At 43.8% G+C, this 16,915-nt stretch overlaps 1 protein-coding gene across 5 annotated transcripts in view; it reads left to right on the top strand.

Annotated features, from left to right (window-relative positions):
• The window catches only part of LOC139447384 (chordin-like protein 2), a 66,428-nt gene that overhangs the window by 15,268 nt on the left and 34,245 nt on the right, over positions 1 to 16,915 (top strand). For 4 of the 5 annotated variants that reach the window (XM_071228709.1, XM_071228711.1, XM_071228710.1 and 1 more), the window contains exons 1-2: positions 9,305 to 9,908; positions 16,761 to 16,828. In XM_071228709.1, coding sequence (XP_071084810.1) covers positions 16,765 to 16,828 — 64 coding nt within the window. In that variant the 5' untranslated portion in view covers positions 9,305 to 9,908; positions 16,761 to 16,764. Of the gene's footprint in view, positions 1 to 9,304; positions 9,909 to 16,760; positions 16,829 to 16,915 lie in introns of those variants that run through there. The other variant, XM_071228708.1, reaches the window with a different exon arrangement.

Raw genomic sequence — 16,915 nt, 5'->3', positions numbered from 1 at the left:
GTGAAAAAGTAGATCCGGGGGAATGTTTCACCCTGGCATTCCTTCCTGAATTAAGTTTGTTGGATATCACTTATCAAAAGATATTCTTAAGGAGGGTTTGTAGTGCTGATAGATTCGCTGGCATTTCACATGCATCGTGTCAGTGGCTGAATAGATCTCTTAGTTTGAACGGGAAAATGACCCGCGTAAGGATACAAGTCCTTGGGGCAGTGAAAAGGATTGCAGGTACAGGCTGATACAACACTTACCTACCCTACCAAAGATATATACATTTTCATATTTGTTTCCAGGAATTTTGATATTTGATGTGACACATTCAAAATTCTGAGTTATGTTTCGACACAGTAAACACTATTAAAGCTCGACGTCCTTTAAACAATCGATCAGGTTACTCGGCAAACCAGTGGTTGATAGCACGAGCAACGTTCTTCCCATTCGAGTCTCTGACTCTGAATCAGTTTTATTAGTCGAAACATATTTTGAGATATTCCTAGAGGCATGACCAGTGTTAGAATAGGTCTTCAGCGACTATGCTTTTCGTAAGAGGCGACTAGCGGGATCGGGTGGTCAGGCTCGCTGACTTGGTTGATGCATGTCATAGTGTCCCAAATGCGTGGATCCATGCTCATGATGTCAATCAATCTGGTCCAGGCTGGATTATTTACAGACCGCCGTCATATAGCTGGAATGTTGCTGAGTGCGGCATTTAACAACAAACAAACAAACAAACAAAATCCAATAGGCACATCGGTCTCATCTTATTAAGTCCTTTCCAATCGTGCTGATATGATGATTAGTTTCTACTAGATATACCAGTGGTTGATAACATGAACACCAATCAACATGCAATCGGTTTATGTTGATAAAACAGGATATGAGTTGCTGTGATACATTCAACGCTCGTATCATCTTCTCCGTCGTTAGTTTAGAAAAGGTGTGTCGCAAATTAACATAGAAAGACACAGGCCCTAGCAGACGTGGTACAGACAGACATCGACATGGTACAGACAGACATCGACTCTAGTAGACAGTACACACAGACACAGACTCTAGCAGACATGGTACAGACTAACATCGACATGGTACAGACCGACATCGACTCTAGCAGACAGTACACACAGACACAGACTCTAGCAGACATGGTACAGACTGACATCGACATGGTACAGACCGACATCGACTCTAGCAGACAGTACACACAGACACAGACTCTAGCAGACATGGTACAGACTGACATCGACATGGTACAGACAGACATCGACTCTAGCAGACAGTACACACAGACACACTCTAGCAGACATGGTACAGACTGACATCGACATGGTACAGACCGACATCGACTCTAGCAGACAGTACACACAGACACAGACTCTAGCAGACATGGTACAGACTGACATCGACATGGTACAGACCGACATCGACTCTAGCAGACAGTACACACAGACACAGGCTCTAGCAGACGTGGTACAGACTGACATCGACATGATACAGACCGACATCGACTCTAGCAGACAGTACACACAGACACAGGCTCTAGCAGACATGGTACAGACAGACATCGACTCTAGCAGACATGGTACAGACAGACATCGACTCTAGCAGACAGTACAGGCAGAGATCGACTCTAGCAGACTTGGTACAGACAGACATCGACTCTAGCAGACTTGATACAGACATACATCGACTCTAGCAGACATGGTACAGACATACATCGACTCAAGCAGACAGTATGGACAGACATCAATACTAGAAGACAGTACAGACAGAGAACGACTCTAGCAGACATGGTCGAACAGGCACCGACTAAAGCAGACATGGTGCAGACAGACATCGATACTAGCAGACAGTACAGACAGACATCGATACTAGCAGACATGGAACAGACAGACATCGATACTAGCAGACAGTACAGACAGACATCGACTCTAGCAGACAGTACACACAGACACAGACTCTAGCAGACATGGTACAGACTAACATCGACATGGTACAGACCGACATCGACTCTAGCAGACAGTACACACAGACACAGGCTCTAGCAGACATGGTACAGACAGACATCGACTCCAGCAGACATGGTACAGACAGACATCGACTCTAGCAGACATGGTACAGACAGACATCGACTCCAGCAGACATGGTACAGACAGACATAGACTCCAGCAGACATGGTACAGACAGACATCGACTCTAGCAGACATGGTACAGACAGACATCGACTCCAGCAGACATGGTACAGACAGACAAAGAGGCTGGGAGACACGGCGGCACACTATACACAAACAGGTTACACAGATCCAATAACGGATAAACGTTGCAGACGCCTTCACAAAAAGCCGTCAGAACGCGCCGAGTCGGACATGGTTAGAACAGCGCTGTTGTAAATGCATCGCAATAATGGCTAGCCTGCTCGTGTCGCCCATCTCCCGAACCTGAATGGCGAGATATGAAAGTCTGTGAGACGCCGCTCCACGTGAGAACAGCAGAAAATTGAAGAAATTTATCTTCATTATCATTTTTCCTGTTCGACCAATCGTGTGGTTTTATCTCAATTGCGCGCTGCCGCTTCGCCTCTCTGTCTCCCATTGTAATTCCGCTAGGAGACAGCCTCTTGCCGCTCTAACACGTTTTAATTTCATCCAGGGGTCATTCGCATTTACAAAATATTGTCTGTCTGTGTCTATTTAACAACTAGCCACTAGCGTACACACACAGGCTAATCCCCAGACTATATGATAACAACGGCTCACAGAGGAAATGTCAAATATCTATAATGCAAATCCTCTTTTCCATGTCAAATTTCCCCCCTACCCGTTCATATTTGTTCTCTCAGCGGGACCTTTCTTCAGAGAGCGCGCAACACTTGTTGTTTCTATTGTATTCTTCCGCCTTCCGCCTATTTGCCGCCTCACTCGCAGCAGTGGCGGAGCAATAAAGGTCAGCGTCACAGTGCGGAGGTCAACCGCGGCATACCACGAGACGCGAATATGGAAAAACCGACCCTCGTAGTCTGATCGAAATGAGAAAATAACGATTTGCACTGAAGTTCAAGAATGTCGTGCAAGATAAAACGATAGATGGGTTCAATTGGCTTTGGCGAGTCTCAGAGGAAGGTACATACAGTTCATTGTGAAACAAGGATGGTCGTGAACTCCATGACCATGACGACCTCATGAAGGACATAGATGCACTCTCAGAAGCAGAGGGGAGTACTATCATTGAAGGATTGGTTGGTTTGTTGTTTAACGCCGCACTCAGCAATATTCCAGCTATATGACGGCGGTCTGTAAATAATCGAGTCTAGACCAGACAATCCAGTGAGTGATATGCATTGAGCATTGATCCACGCAATTGGTATCGATGGCATGCTTCAACCAAGTCAGCGAGCCTGACCACCCGATCCCGTTAGTCGCCTCTTACGACAAGCATAGTCGCCTTTTTACGGCAAGATCATTGTAAGAACCGAGACTAGGAACCCTAGGAGGCTCCATTCAAGTCGTCAGTTTGCCCACGGTGCAGAGTGGCGCCCCTTCTTTTTTACGGTATTTGAGTCCCGGCCTCGTCATACCAAAAGAAGTTAACAGATGGAACTTGTTGTTACCCTGCCTGGCGCTCGGCATTAAGGGGCTAAAACAAGGACTGGTCAGCTCGGAGTCAGTATACCGTGTCTGAGTGGAGTATTCGCATTATACTGCGGCATGGTATCTCAGTGAGCTAGCACTATAAACTCGGCATTAGTCCGGACTAGTACAAGCAGCCAAACACAGACAAACGTACATGCACGTCGCTGTATTAGTGCAATAATCTTGAACGCGAAGTTAAACCCAATTTCACCTCACCTCACCGTTACCCTATTTGGTGGCCGTGAGTTAAGATCTTAGCGTACCAAGTTCCCTGATAGTGATCCTTGGTTTGGGCCGCCCCCATCACTATAGCCGAATGCTTAGTGTCTCCAAGACCCTAGAAAAAGGAGTCCAACTCAATTCAAGAATGATATTCTTTTTGTGGGTATTCGTTTTTAAATAAGATAATTTTAGTTCTGGGACTTAATGTTAATCTACCGATTGCTGTTCAAAAATAGTTTAAACAACCACTCACTCACTGAGGGTATCCAAGCGGTATCTTTTTTTTTTTTTTTTTTTTTTTTTTTTTAATACTCAATCATAAAGTATGTAAAGTTACCATTACCGGAGCTCTCGACCAAGCCACGTCGTTACTTGAGTTTAAGTATAATGTCAACTCCCCTTGTTTAAAAATCCTGGATCCTTTTCTGACGCGTATGACGCAATGTCTGAGTCTCATGACCCTAACTCAACGCCAAGACCTCAACGGAAATGCGCACCAGGCGCAGAACGTTTCACTCGAGGCGCCAAGACTCATACCGAGGTACGGAATTCGATGACGCGCAGTTCTGGCTCCAGTTATCTCCCTTGACTGGTAGCGATGGGTGCCATTTTGGATAGTCGTTTCGTTTATGCTAGTAATGTCATCCGTCCCTGTTGCGGATTCATGGGGTTATTTTAGTGGTTACAAACATTGGCCAAACAGTGAACAGAAATAAAAAGGTAAATATTCAGCTACAGACATTGTTATTTCAAAAGGACATAGCTTTTACTTGATGATACGGCTTACCAATGGAAATTTTCTTTTTAATGATGGGTGTGTTCTAGGTTGTGTCAGTGGATTATTGTTTTTGTATTTTCAAAGAGTTACACATTTTGTCGATGATGGGGACCAAGCTCTAACCCACTCTAAACACTGGCCTAGCCCGGGGAATATGTATTGTCTCAAAATTACTTGAATAAATGAAATCTCTTTCAAATGAAACAATCTAAGCTAATTAGGATTTGAAAAAGTTTTTTTCTCAGGAACCGCACAACCCTAATGTTTTCTTTTCAAGCTTTAAGAAACGCCTCTTTCAACACAGATTTCATTTTTGCACCATATTCCGGTATATTCCATATCTTGCAGATACAATGCCTTTCACTGTTTGTCAAGGGTCGCTAGAGTCGCCATAGCCTCGGACCCACTCCTTCATACTTCGAGCCGCACTGGGCGTGGCCAAAAAGCGATCACATGGTACATTAGAAATAAGTTTACTTTATAGATTTGTAACGTACTTAAATAAAATATTCCCTCCTTACCCGGTCAGTTTTGTAAAACCATCGGAGAAGTACGGATATTATTAACTGGCCTTAAATGTTAAGATACAACATTAAATAAGTTTCTTAACGATAAAATGTCGATTAATTATGTTTAAAATGTACGCAGTACTGACGCATGAGAACCTTAAAACCAGTTCATAGACTACAAGCCTTTCCAAACAGAACCTGATTAACTGAGAATTACTTTTGTTGTGCAAGAACACAGGAAGGTGAACAGGGGAAAGGTGTGGTTTACAAATTTCGCGTTTTGGTTCCTGATTCGTTTGTTTTTACACTGAGTGTTAGCTTAACATGTCTTCCCAGCTCCTCGAATTCGGAGCCCGATGCATACTTTATATCTCCACAATAACAACCTAATACCTCTAGTATATACTGTTGTGTCTCGCGATGTCTCGCGATGTCTCGGGAAGCCTCGCTCAGAAAACAATCACTTCTCACTTGGGTCTTGCTTAGATCCTTCTATCCCTCTGACTTGTATACACAGCGTATGACCAACGGCTCCAAAAGTATCTTTTCCCAAACTTTCACCTATGTAGCGTCTACGGGATGCGACTGGGTTCCGTCTTAGGGGTCGTCTCAAAATGGTGTATTGTTCATGTTGGGAGTTTGGGGCACGGGCTGGGTGACTCAGTCTCTGTGCTGAGTTGTGTCTCTTCGGCGTACAAAAATAATATGATCTTGGATTCAATTCCTTATTTGCCATGTTTACGATTCTTGGTTTGTCAGATCCCTATTTAGCCATGCTCGTGGATGCCTTAAAGGTGATTAACCTATAAAACCAATCGTTTAAGGCTTTCCTCCCACATCAAGCTGACACACCGAAATGTAACTAAAATACTCACGCACTCACTCAATAACTCACTCAAAAACTCACTCGACAACTCACTCGATAACTCACCCACTATCTCATTATACCAACTAATGTCAATGTTTCCGGAAAATGTACCCATGTCAAGGTTTTGGGGTAATGTACCCATGTCAAGGTTTGGGGAAAATATACCAATGTCTAGGTTTGGGAAAAATATACCAATGTCAAGGTTTGGGGAAAATGTACCCATGTCAAGGTTTGGGGAAAATGTACCCATGTCAAGGTTTGGGGGAAAATGTACCCATGTCAAGGTTTAGGGAAAATGTACCCATGTCAATGTTGGGGGAAAATGTACCCATTTCAAGGTGTGGGGAAAATATACCAATGTCTAGGTTTAGGAAAAATGTACCGATGTCAAGGTTTGGGGAAAATGTACCCATGTCAAGGTTTGGGGGAAAATGTACCCATGTCAAGGTTTGGGAAAAATATACCAATGTCTAGGTTTGGGGAAAATATACCCATGTCTAGGTTTCGGGAAAATGTACCCACGTCAAGGTTTGGGAAAAATGTACCCATGTCAAGGTTTGGGGAAAATGTACCGATGTCAAGGTTTGGGAAAAATGTACCCATGTCAAGGTTTGGGGAAAATGTACCGATGTCAAGGTTTGGGAAAAATGTACCCACGTCAAGGTTTGGGGAAAATGTACCCATGTCAGGGGTTGGGGAAAATGTACCCATGTCAAGGTTTGGGGGAAAATGTACCCATTTCAAGGTTTAGGGAAAATGTACCGATGTCAAGGTGTGGGGAAAATGTACCGATATCAAGGTGTGGGGAAAATGTACCGATGTCAAGGTTTGGGGAAAATGTACCAATGTCAAGGTGTGGGGAAAATGTACCCATGTCAAGGTTTGGGTAAATGTACCCATGTCAAGGTGTGGGGAAAATGTACCCGTTTCAAGGTTTGGGGAAAATGTACCGATGTCAAGGTGTGGGGAAAAAGTACTGATGTCAAGGTGTGGGGAAAATGTACCAATGTCAAGGTGTGGGGAAAATGTACCCATGTCAAGGTGTGGGAAAATGTAACCATGTCAAGGTTAGGGGAAAATGTACCCATGTCAAGGTGTGGGGAAAATGTACCGATGTCAAGGTTTGGGGAAAATGTACCCATGTCAAGGTGTGGGGAACATGTACCCATGTCAAGGTTTGGGGAAAATGTACCAATGTCAAGGTTTGGGGAATATATATCCATGTTTACGTTTCGGCATAATCTGTCACACAGACCCTGAATCAAAGATATCCAATACACCCCATGCGAGTCTATAATATTTGGCAAGTTTAGATTACTGTAGTGTCTGAAAATGAAGACAGTCTCTGGGCTTCTTTTTATTATATTTTATAACTCAAATTTGACAACTGTTCTGTTGTTTCTGTAAAATATGTACATTTCAGGGACAAGATGTTAGTCTAGTTTTTCGGGAATAAATACCACTGTCAAGGATTATTTTAATATATTCGAATGTCTAGTTTTTTTTAAAATATTCGAATGTCTAAGTTTTTAAAATATATTCCAATGTCTAGGATTTGTTAATATATTCCAATATCTAGGTTTTATAAATATATTCCAATGTCTAGGTTTTTTAAAAAATATATTCCAATGTCTAGGTCACAGGAGTTGTGACACAACTGACCATTGAAGCACACCCAAGTTACCGAGTTCGTTTTAAATTAACTATGACGGTTTGAGACGCTCCCCTGAAAAGCCATGTATACATGAAGGTAGTGATATTTTCTCAGGCCGGCCGTGGAAACACCTGAGCTGAGATCTATCCACAGCGAGATACACTAGGTATCACGATACACGACGAGAACGTTATGTTGCAGTCCACTGGCGCGAGAGTTGAGACGCTTTTGAACTGAAATAATAAATATTTTGCACGATCTTCTTGTGGTAATATCAACCTGCAGACACACACTGCTTGCGTCTCCAGCGGGAATAAACACTGCCTGCGAACGGAGTCGCTACAATGAGGAGCGGGCTAACAGAGTTCGGGTTCAGTTGCATCGGAGATGGATTTGTGTGACGTAGACATATTGAAGAAGGGGTGAGATGAGGTAACCTTTATCCCTGGTTTAAACTGACACAAGATATTAAAAACGAGAGAGAGAGAGAGAGAGAGAGAGAGAGAGAGAGAGAGAGAGAGAGAGAGAGAGAGAGAGAGAGAGAGAGAGAGGGAGAAGCAGAAAATATTTTATTAAACCACATACTACGCATTGTTGAAAGACGCCTGGTATGGGCGGTTGAGATGTTGTCGGTTGGCAATAATTTCATTTTTTAACATTTAATTCGGTGCATTTTATGGATGACAACTTTATTTTTATGTCTTCGTCGGCTTTTAACAGCAAAGAAGTAGTCTATACATCGTCTCATCGGCCGCCTGTTGTTAATGGTATTATCAGATTTATCGCAAAGTGTGACATTTCGCGATAAAGTTAATCGTATCGTGTCTCACGTCCCCTTCTTCATAGACAGAAATGTCAGGCATCAGAAAAAACCACCAAACATTGACGCTATTCCATGGCTAGAAATCCCTTAATATCCCTTTAGAGCACCGATTATGTCATTCTCTTGAAAGATGTGTGTCTGCATAGAATAACTGCACATTCCAACCCAAAAACAACGTAAACCTCATGTAAACCTCTTAAATATTGATCTGTTCGACATAACTGTACTTGTTAAAGATGCGAAGTCTTAGTCAGGGAAGCTGGTATATCGCGCAATAGCATGACCATGTGGCTAGAAATATTCTGTTCACTATTTGGTGAAATGACTCAGCTATGAAACTCTGATTACGTGTATTATGTTTTGGACAGTAACGCCACGAGTCATCAATCGTTTGGGTTTGTTTGGGTTTTTTTAAAAATAAATGCACACAAACTCTGATAAACGACAATATAATCTTTTCGTGAATTTTACGTAAGCAATTGATGGGAATTGTGTCTATTTGACAATGATAGGATTGTCAAACACTGCTATCCACTATATCAGGATTTCAATGTCATTTTTTCGGAAGGAATTCGTGTTAAATTAATTAATTCTAGAAGATATTAAAACACCTATTTCTTGGTCTATATTTTATTCAATGAACGAGGCGGTTTTATCAGGCTGCTGGGTTTGTTTGATCTTCGCCGTCTTGTCTACTCCGACGTCCGCGCGTGGAGCGAGGCAGTGTGTCGCTCAATCGAACAGCCTGCTTTAGCCGAAGAGATTGTTTAGGATTTGCGCTTCATTGACTTGCCTCGGCTACAAGACCTAGTGTATGTTTCATGAAGGCTGCATTTCAAGCGGGATACACTACCTGTGATGCCCGGCCTTCAAGTCACTCATTTCACTCAATCAGCTTCACATGGCTGTTGTACATAGCGTTCTATGAAAACGGATTTGATTGACAATATCTCCCACGTGGTTACTTTCACTGAATATTTTAAGTGAAATCAAGTTTTTCAGCGCTGTGCTTCAAAGGATTTGTGATATTTTCCTCAGCTGATTCACGTGATTCGTTTAGTCAACCGCTGAAGTTCGTCATTTGTTTTGCTTCAACCCTTGTCGATTTCTCAACGTAAAATTTGCATAATTCGCCAAGCGGATAATTAGCATGGTGATGGGAGGCAACGCTGTATCGATATAAGTGGAAATGTACTGGTGAATCAAAGCACAACTCAACTCGAGAATACGGAACAAATGATGTTTCCAATTTCTAACAGATCCTATCTTACTTTGCACGAGCGGTGGCTGTGATATAAAAAGTCCGATCGACGGATATCATACATTTATTCCTGGGACACAGTCATATGAAGTGAGGATTACTACTGAAGTGCGGGGATTTCTAGCAGAACTTTCTCACTTACATATCAACTCTAATTTCATCATCCGTCAGTAAGTAATAAACATATACTATGTTTTAGTAATTTATTCTATAAAAATTTAAATTAATCAAATTTTATCTAATTTAAACAATTTTATTATCGAAATAATTTCATATTCCTTACTTCAAAAAATTAACCGTAATTTATTTTTTAGCAGCTTTTTATAACTGTTTTATGTTGAATATGAGTTTGTGCTACATAGCTTTTATCATAACTTTTTGTTTAATTAAGACATTTGTGTCTCTCATTCGGCTTTTATTACGATGTCCACGTTTTTAAAGCAGTCAGTCGCCTTAATATGATAACCAAACAACCCATGAACACAGTTGGGTTAATTTTTCCGGGTTCTTTTATTTCTGCCGTATGTACAAAGTTAACGATCGTGAATGAAACATGTGATGTATATTCTGTTGCCAGTGCGTCTTCGGTAATCTAACAGTGATTGATAATATAGACAGCAACGAAGCAGCCAGACACCTTTACCAATGGCAATGGTCTAAGGCTATAAAAAATCGTGATCATATTTGTTTCGTAGGAAATAATGCCTGGTTATTTTTTGTATTTCATGTACGAGCAATGTGTCATTTGGTTGCCTGATACGTATCATTATTGGATGAACGATAGGCATTTAGTAGTTACATCATGGTGGTTGCTTTCAGTTCAATGAAACGTGATTGATAATCGATCTTTTGTCTTTTGACGTTTAGATACAGTAGCAATCAATGTTAAATGGTTTTAGCACTTTTATGGGCGCATAAAATAAAAGTGATAATGACCAAAAATACTGGTTTGGAATTAAAGTCCTTAGTGACTGGTACATGTCGTCAATTAGCTTTATGATTGATTGGTAATCAATCAATTGTCATAACGCACTGCTGAGGATGATATATACACTTGAACTCGTTTATCCGGACAGGTCGGTCGAGTGAACGGATTACGTGATCGATTGACATAGATATGGTCAGATTATTGGGGGTTTGCATTTGAAAAATCGCAGCTTTTAATTCCGTTTGAATAATTGAAAGGTGCAGAACGTTAAATCTTAATGTGTAGGATTGTGGTGATGGAGTTTTAGCACAGAGAACATGTCAGCTTTCAGACGTGATCGCTGAGGGGTCGTTCAGCTGATGAGGAAGAGTGTTATAGATGGATGTGAATATACGGGGGTACCGTTACGCGGTAACGAGGGCACGCGATTCACAGTTGCACTGAACTCTGCATAGGTACACATGCACAACTTATCATGGAATCCTTAATTGTAAACAGGTTCGGATGTTTTCAATGTCCGCGGTTTATGCGTTGAATTACGCTGCTTTAAAACAGGCCGTAGGATTAGTGGCGCTTGGTGATTAGATTTAGACGAGATGTATGATAGTGTAAGGGAACATGGGGGTTTGGCGGAGTACATGAGAACGCTGACTGACAGTGGGGTGTGTGGGGGTAGTGAAGGCGTGGAGACGGCAGTGTGCATGGCATTGGAATTTGGAGGGGTATAGACTGGTGGGAGAGACGCGGTATCAGGCTCGATGTCGGGAGGAGAGGGGTGGTGATGTGGGGTCGGGCTCGATGTTGGGAGGAGGAGGGGGGTTGGCGATGTGGGGTCAGGCTCGATGTCGGGAGGATAGGGGGTGGTGATCTGGGGTCAGGTTCGATGTTGGGAGGAGGAGAGGGGTGGCGATGTGGGGTCAGGCGTGCTGTCGGGAGGAAGAAGAGGAGTGATGATGTGGGGTCAGGCTCCATGTCGAGAGGAGGAGGAGAGGGGGTGGTGATGTGGATTTGATGGAGGGGGGGGGGGGGGGGCACGGGCCAGTTAGGATGAGGGCTTCTGTATAGGCTAGGCAGGAGAGCTAGGTTTGAGAGGTAGCTAGATTGTTGAGGGGGGAGGGGCGACGGGCCAGTTAGGATGCGGGCTTCTGTATAGGCTAGGCAAGGGAGGTTAGGTTTGAGAGGTAGCTAGGGTGGAACGGGCTATGGGACGTGGACAGGTTTGGTTGTTGCAGGACGGAAGGGGTCAGGCTAGCTGAATTGTACCATGGGGAGGGAGGGAGCGACGGTAAGGTTTGGTTGTTAGAGGGAGGGGGTCAGGCTTGCGAGATTGTTGAAATGGGCAATAAGATTGTAGGTTGTAGTTTGGAGGGAAAGGTAGCGGGCGTCAGGCAAGCTGAGCTGTTGCGAGGGGAGGGGGTGAAGGGACAGGGTTAGTTGTTAACGAGGGAGAGGGGGTCAGGCTGGCTGAGCTGTTGCGAGGGGAGGGGGTGAAGGGACAGGGTTAGTTGTTAACGAGGGAGAGGGGGTCAGGCTGGCTGAGCTGTTGCGAGGGGAGGGGTTGAAGGGACAGGTGGAGAGGGGGTCAGGCTATTGCGAGGGGAGGGGGTGAAGGGACAGGGTTGGTTGTTAACGAGGGACAGGAGTTCAGGCTGGCTGAGCTATTTCGAGGGGAGGGGGTGAAGGGACAGGGTTGGTTGTTAACGAGGGAGAGGGTGTCAGGCTGGCTGAGCTGTTGCGAGGGGAGGGGGTGAAGGGACAGGGTTAGTTGTTAACGAGGGAGAGGGTGTCAGGCTGGCTGAGCTGTGGCGAGGGGAGGGGGTGAAGGGACAGGGTTGGTTGTTATCGAGGGAGGGGGGGGGGGGGTCAGGCTGGCTGAGCTGTGGCGAGGGGAGGGGGTGAAGGGACAGGGTTGGTTGTTAACGAGGGAGGGGGGGGGTCAGGCTGGCTGAGCTGTTGCGAGGGGAGGGGGTGAAGGGACAGGGTTAGTTGTTAACGAGGGAGAGGGGGTCAGGCTGGCTGAGCTGTGGCGAGGGGAGGGGGTGAAGGGGCAGGGTTGGTTGTTAACGAGGGAGGGGGGTCAGGCTGGCTGAGCTGTGGCGAGGGGAGGGGGTGAAGGGGCAGGGTTGGTTGTTAACGAGGGAGGGGGTCAGGCTGGCTGATCTGTTGCGAGGGTAGGGGATAGAGGGGCAGGTTGGTTGTTAACGAGGGGGGGGGGTCAGGCTGGCCGAGCTGTTGCGAGGGGAGGGGGTGAAGGGGCAGGTTTGGTTGTTAACGAGGGAGAGGGGGTCAGGCTGGCTGATCTGTTGCGAGGGGAGGGAGGGGGTGAAGGGACAGGTTTGGTTGTTAACGAGGGAGAGGGTGTCAGGCTGGCTGATCTGTTGCGAGGGGAGGGAGGGGTTGAAGGGACAGGTTTGGTTGTTAACGAGGGAGAGGGTGTCAGGCTGGCTGATCTGTTGCGAGGGGAGGGAGGGGGTGAAGGGACAGGTTTGGTTGTTAACGAGGGGGAGGGGGTCAGGCGGGCTGAGCTGGTGTGGGGGAGTGAGTAAGTGGGCGAAGGATGTGGTATCTTTCGAATCGGACTCAAGACGAAGCTGTTGTAGTGAATGGGTCCTGTGTTCTTTCAGAATAGAATTGAGATGTAAAATACTTGTAAATTCATAAAACCGAAATTTAAAAAAAACAAAACAATCACAACATTGGCATCTTGCACGTTTATCACACATTCGTTATATCCTTACTGCCTAATAGCTTCATGCCTTTTCCATGGAGACAAAAAATGTCATAATCAGTTGTTCTGAAGCATGTATATCCTGCCCATGACATCAGGATATGCCCAATGGGAGTGATTTTGTTTTCCTAACAACTATTTATTTTCACAAGTTGTCAGGACTAATTCGCTCCCAGGCCTAACATGGCGGACAATTTATCAGCTGGGGTTAGAAGTCACATGGTAAATATTTTTATAAGGTAGATTTAATCAAACCTACATATTTAGAATTCTGCATTGGACAAACTATATCTTTGAATATTTAAAAAAAAGTATGTTTTATCGTTATGTGTCATAGCTCGTGGAGAATACTGTTGCGGTAGAATTTGGAAGATATTCCTATGTTAATGGTGAAGACTACATAATGCTGCGAATGAAATTATGATTCATTATTTATTATTTACTACAGTTGGTTGGTTGTTTTGTTGAACACCGCACTCATCAATATACCAGCTATACGACGGCGGTCTGTAAATAATCGAGTCTGGACCAGACAATACAGTGATTGATGTCATGAGCATCGATCCACGCAATTGGGATCGATGACATGCATTAACCAAGTCAGCGAGCCTGACCACCCGATCCCGTTAGTCGCCTCTTACGACTAGCATAGTCGCCTTTTACGGCAAGCATGGGTTGCTGAAGACCTATTCTACCCCGGATCTTCACGGGTTTATTTACTACAGAATACAGAGTAGAATCACATACAATGAGATTATAAAATATCTATATCATAATGTTAGGGAATTAACGAGGGAATTATATGAAAGATTCTATCTGAAATGCAGTCTTTGAAACGTAATGTGATTTACAGGAGAACCTCGTTGGTGCGGACTCCGTTAGCCCAGACACTCGATATTCCGACCGAATACTGTACGTCGCTTCTACACACATAATAATCGATGTTCATGATGTCAATCACAGGATTGTCTGGTCTGGACTCGGTTATTTAAAGCCCGTCGTCAAATAGCTGGAATATTGCTACGTGCGGCGCTAAACAACAAACAAACAAACCATTACTACGACTCGTAAATCTTGCTTTCAACAAAACATTACCGTCCGCATTGATAGGGTTTCACTGTAGACAATTGTTAAAGGTATTTTTAGTTTTGTTTGCCACCCAGGAAACTGCCGAACAAATTCATATGCGTTGTTTGTTTTTTTGCACCGAACTGTTTTTGACACGGGTTTCCCTATAAACAAATACCTGCATTTTTCACATACATTCATCACGACTGACATGAATCGACCCGAATATATTCCGTAATTGGTGGAATTCACAGACTCTCACCATGTCTCGGTTGTTTTTGTAGCAGCGCATTACAACGGAAATTGTTGACATACCTTGATTTAATTCAGAAGGTGTGTGTTGCCCCTATAGCAATGCGGATCTTTGGTTGTGTTGATGTTAATTTTAGTACGAAGACGTCACTTATTTGGGATTAAAACTTCAAAAACATTTAAATAAGTCCTGAAGAATTGTTTACAGGCTGACCCAAGCGTCCGATTTCCGGATATTAAAATCACGTGCCTGTTTAGGGAAATAATATGCTGTCATCCAAATTGTAACACGTGGTTAAATGGGGCAGTAGCTCCTTATTGACAGCGGTTTACAAGTGCGCTGTGCGGAGTAGTGACACGTTGTGTACGCATGGTGATCGTGGGGTAGCCTAGCGGTTAAAGCATTCACCCGTCACAATCTGTTTCGATTCCCTTCAAGTACATTTTGCAGGGTTAGAATTGCTTTTCAGTAACCCATGCTTGTCGTAAGAGGCGACAATATACTTATCATAGGAGCGACTAACGGGATCGGGTGGTCAGGCTCGATAGCTGATGCATGTCATCACATCCCTATTGCGTAAACCGATGCTTATGATGCCTATCACTGGATTGTCTGGTCCTGACTCGGATTATTTGAAGACCGCCGTCATATAACTGTTGCATGTTGAGTGCGGCGTTAAAATAAATAGCAAACCACCATATGCGTAGCATGCTTGGTGTTCCGTATCGTAATACTTCTTGAATTTGCTGAAAGCGGCGTAAAACCCAACTCACTCACCCGTAGACATGTAGCTTTCCCAGCAGTGACCGCCCTGAATATGAGGTGTTCGTAAAAACAAAATGCGGAATAAACAAGTTTTCGTTGTGAATATATGTTGCATTTTCCGGAAGAGAACGTTTCACAACGCTATCCCTGCATGAGTGACTGAGTGAGCGAATGAATATTGTTTTACACCGCTTTTAGCAACTATCCAGCAATATCACCAGAAATGGGCTTCACACATTGTACCCATGTGGGGAATCGAACCCGGGCCTTCGGCTATAACCACTAGACTACCCCAACCGCCCTGTTCCTGCATAAGTGGGTGAGTATGGTTTTACGCCGCTTTTAGCAATATTACAGCAATATCACGGCGGGGGACACCAGAAATGGGCATCACACATTGTATCCATTTCGGGAATCGAACCCGGGTCTTCGGCGTGACGAGCGAACGCTTTAACCACTAGGCTACCCGACCGCCCCTATTCCTGCATGAAGTAAAGCTCAATATACCACATTTGTTTCCACAGTTAATTATGTTGTTTCGTCATAACGAAGCTTAATTATTAAAAGGGGGAATATATACGGTCGGAAATTGTTTGTTTCTGTCTTTGTAAATCTGTTTGTTTGAGCTCGGATCATTTGGAACTACACTAAAACTATATGGAATCGTTTTATGCTAAAGCGTCATCCTTTGTTCTTTGTAATCAACCTCAGGAAAGAAACAATAGCTTTTAAAAGGAAACTTTCCAGGTATTTGTTTCGTCATATCGTGAGCGCCGACTGGTCTCGAGCTATTAGATACCACGTCGCTTTACCGAGACGGTCGTCGGTGTTTGGAGAGTTCATAGCTCGCGGGTCTTGATTGCTAACACTCTGTCAGGCTTAATGGCGCACACGCGCTGTCTCACGAGGAAAGAAAATACTGAAGGTATGTGGGAGAGGCGATTAGAGTTACCTCCCCTTGTTTCTCGGGCGAGTTCTTGCTTTAAAGGTGGACACCTTCGAAAACAGTTTTATACAAGAAGGGATATCGTAGAATAGTGACAAAGTTTTATTTTGTAGGCTTTAAAGATGGAGTGATTACACATTGATATTACACAAGGCATATTTTCGAGACTGCGAAAGAGAAACAATGGTTATTGTCATAGCAGTGATTAATTATTATTTTTTTCACACGATTGTTTAAAGTATTTTCGTTTATTGTCGCTACTTGTGAAGCTACAGGTTATATTAGCAATACCCTATTAATTCGGGTATTAATTTGTATTGTCGTTATTTTTCAGGATAATGGTATTTGCCTTACTGTTGGTACTTGCACTGATCGAATCCGGACCTCCAAGCGTTCTAGCCGGTGAGTTACAAATATATCATCTCATCTTCCCAAGAAGGCAACTGTGTCCTCTAGCCCATATCAAAGTTACAAATATATCATCTCGTC

Source organism: Haliotis cracherodii, unplaced genomic scaffold, assembly GCF_022045235.1.
Source record: "Haliotis cracherodii isolate W230 unplaced genomic scaffold, xgHalCrac1.p SCAF_7, whole genome shotgun sequence".
Taxonomy (NCBI): domain Eukaryota; kingdom Metazoa; phylum Mollusca; class Gastropoda; order Lepetellida; family Haliotidae; genus Haliotis; species Haliotis cracherodii.
Note: the sequence above shows the minus strand (reverse complement) of the source record. Positions and strands in the feature narration are given on the sequence as shown.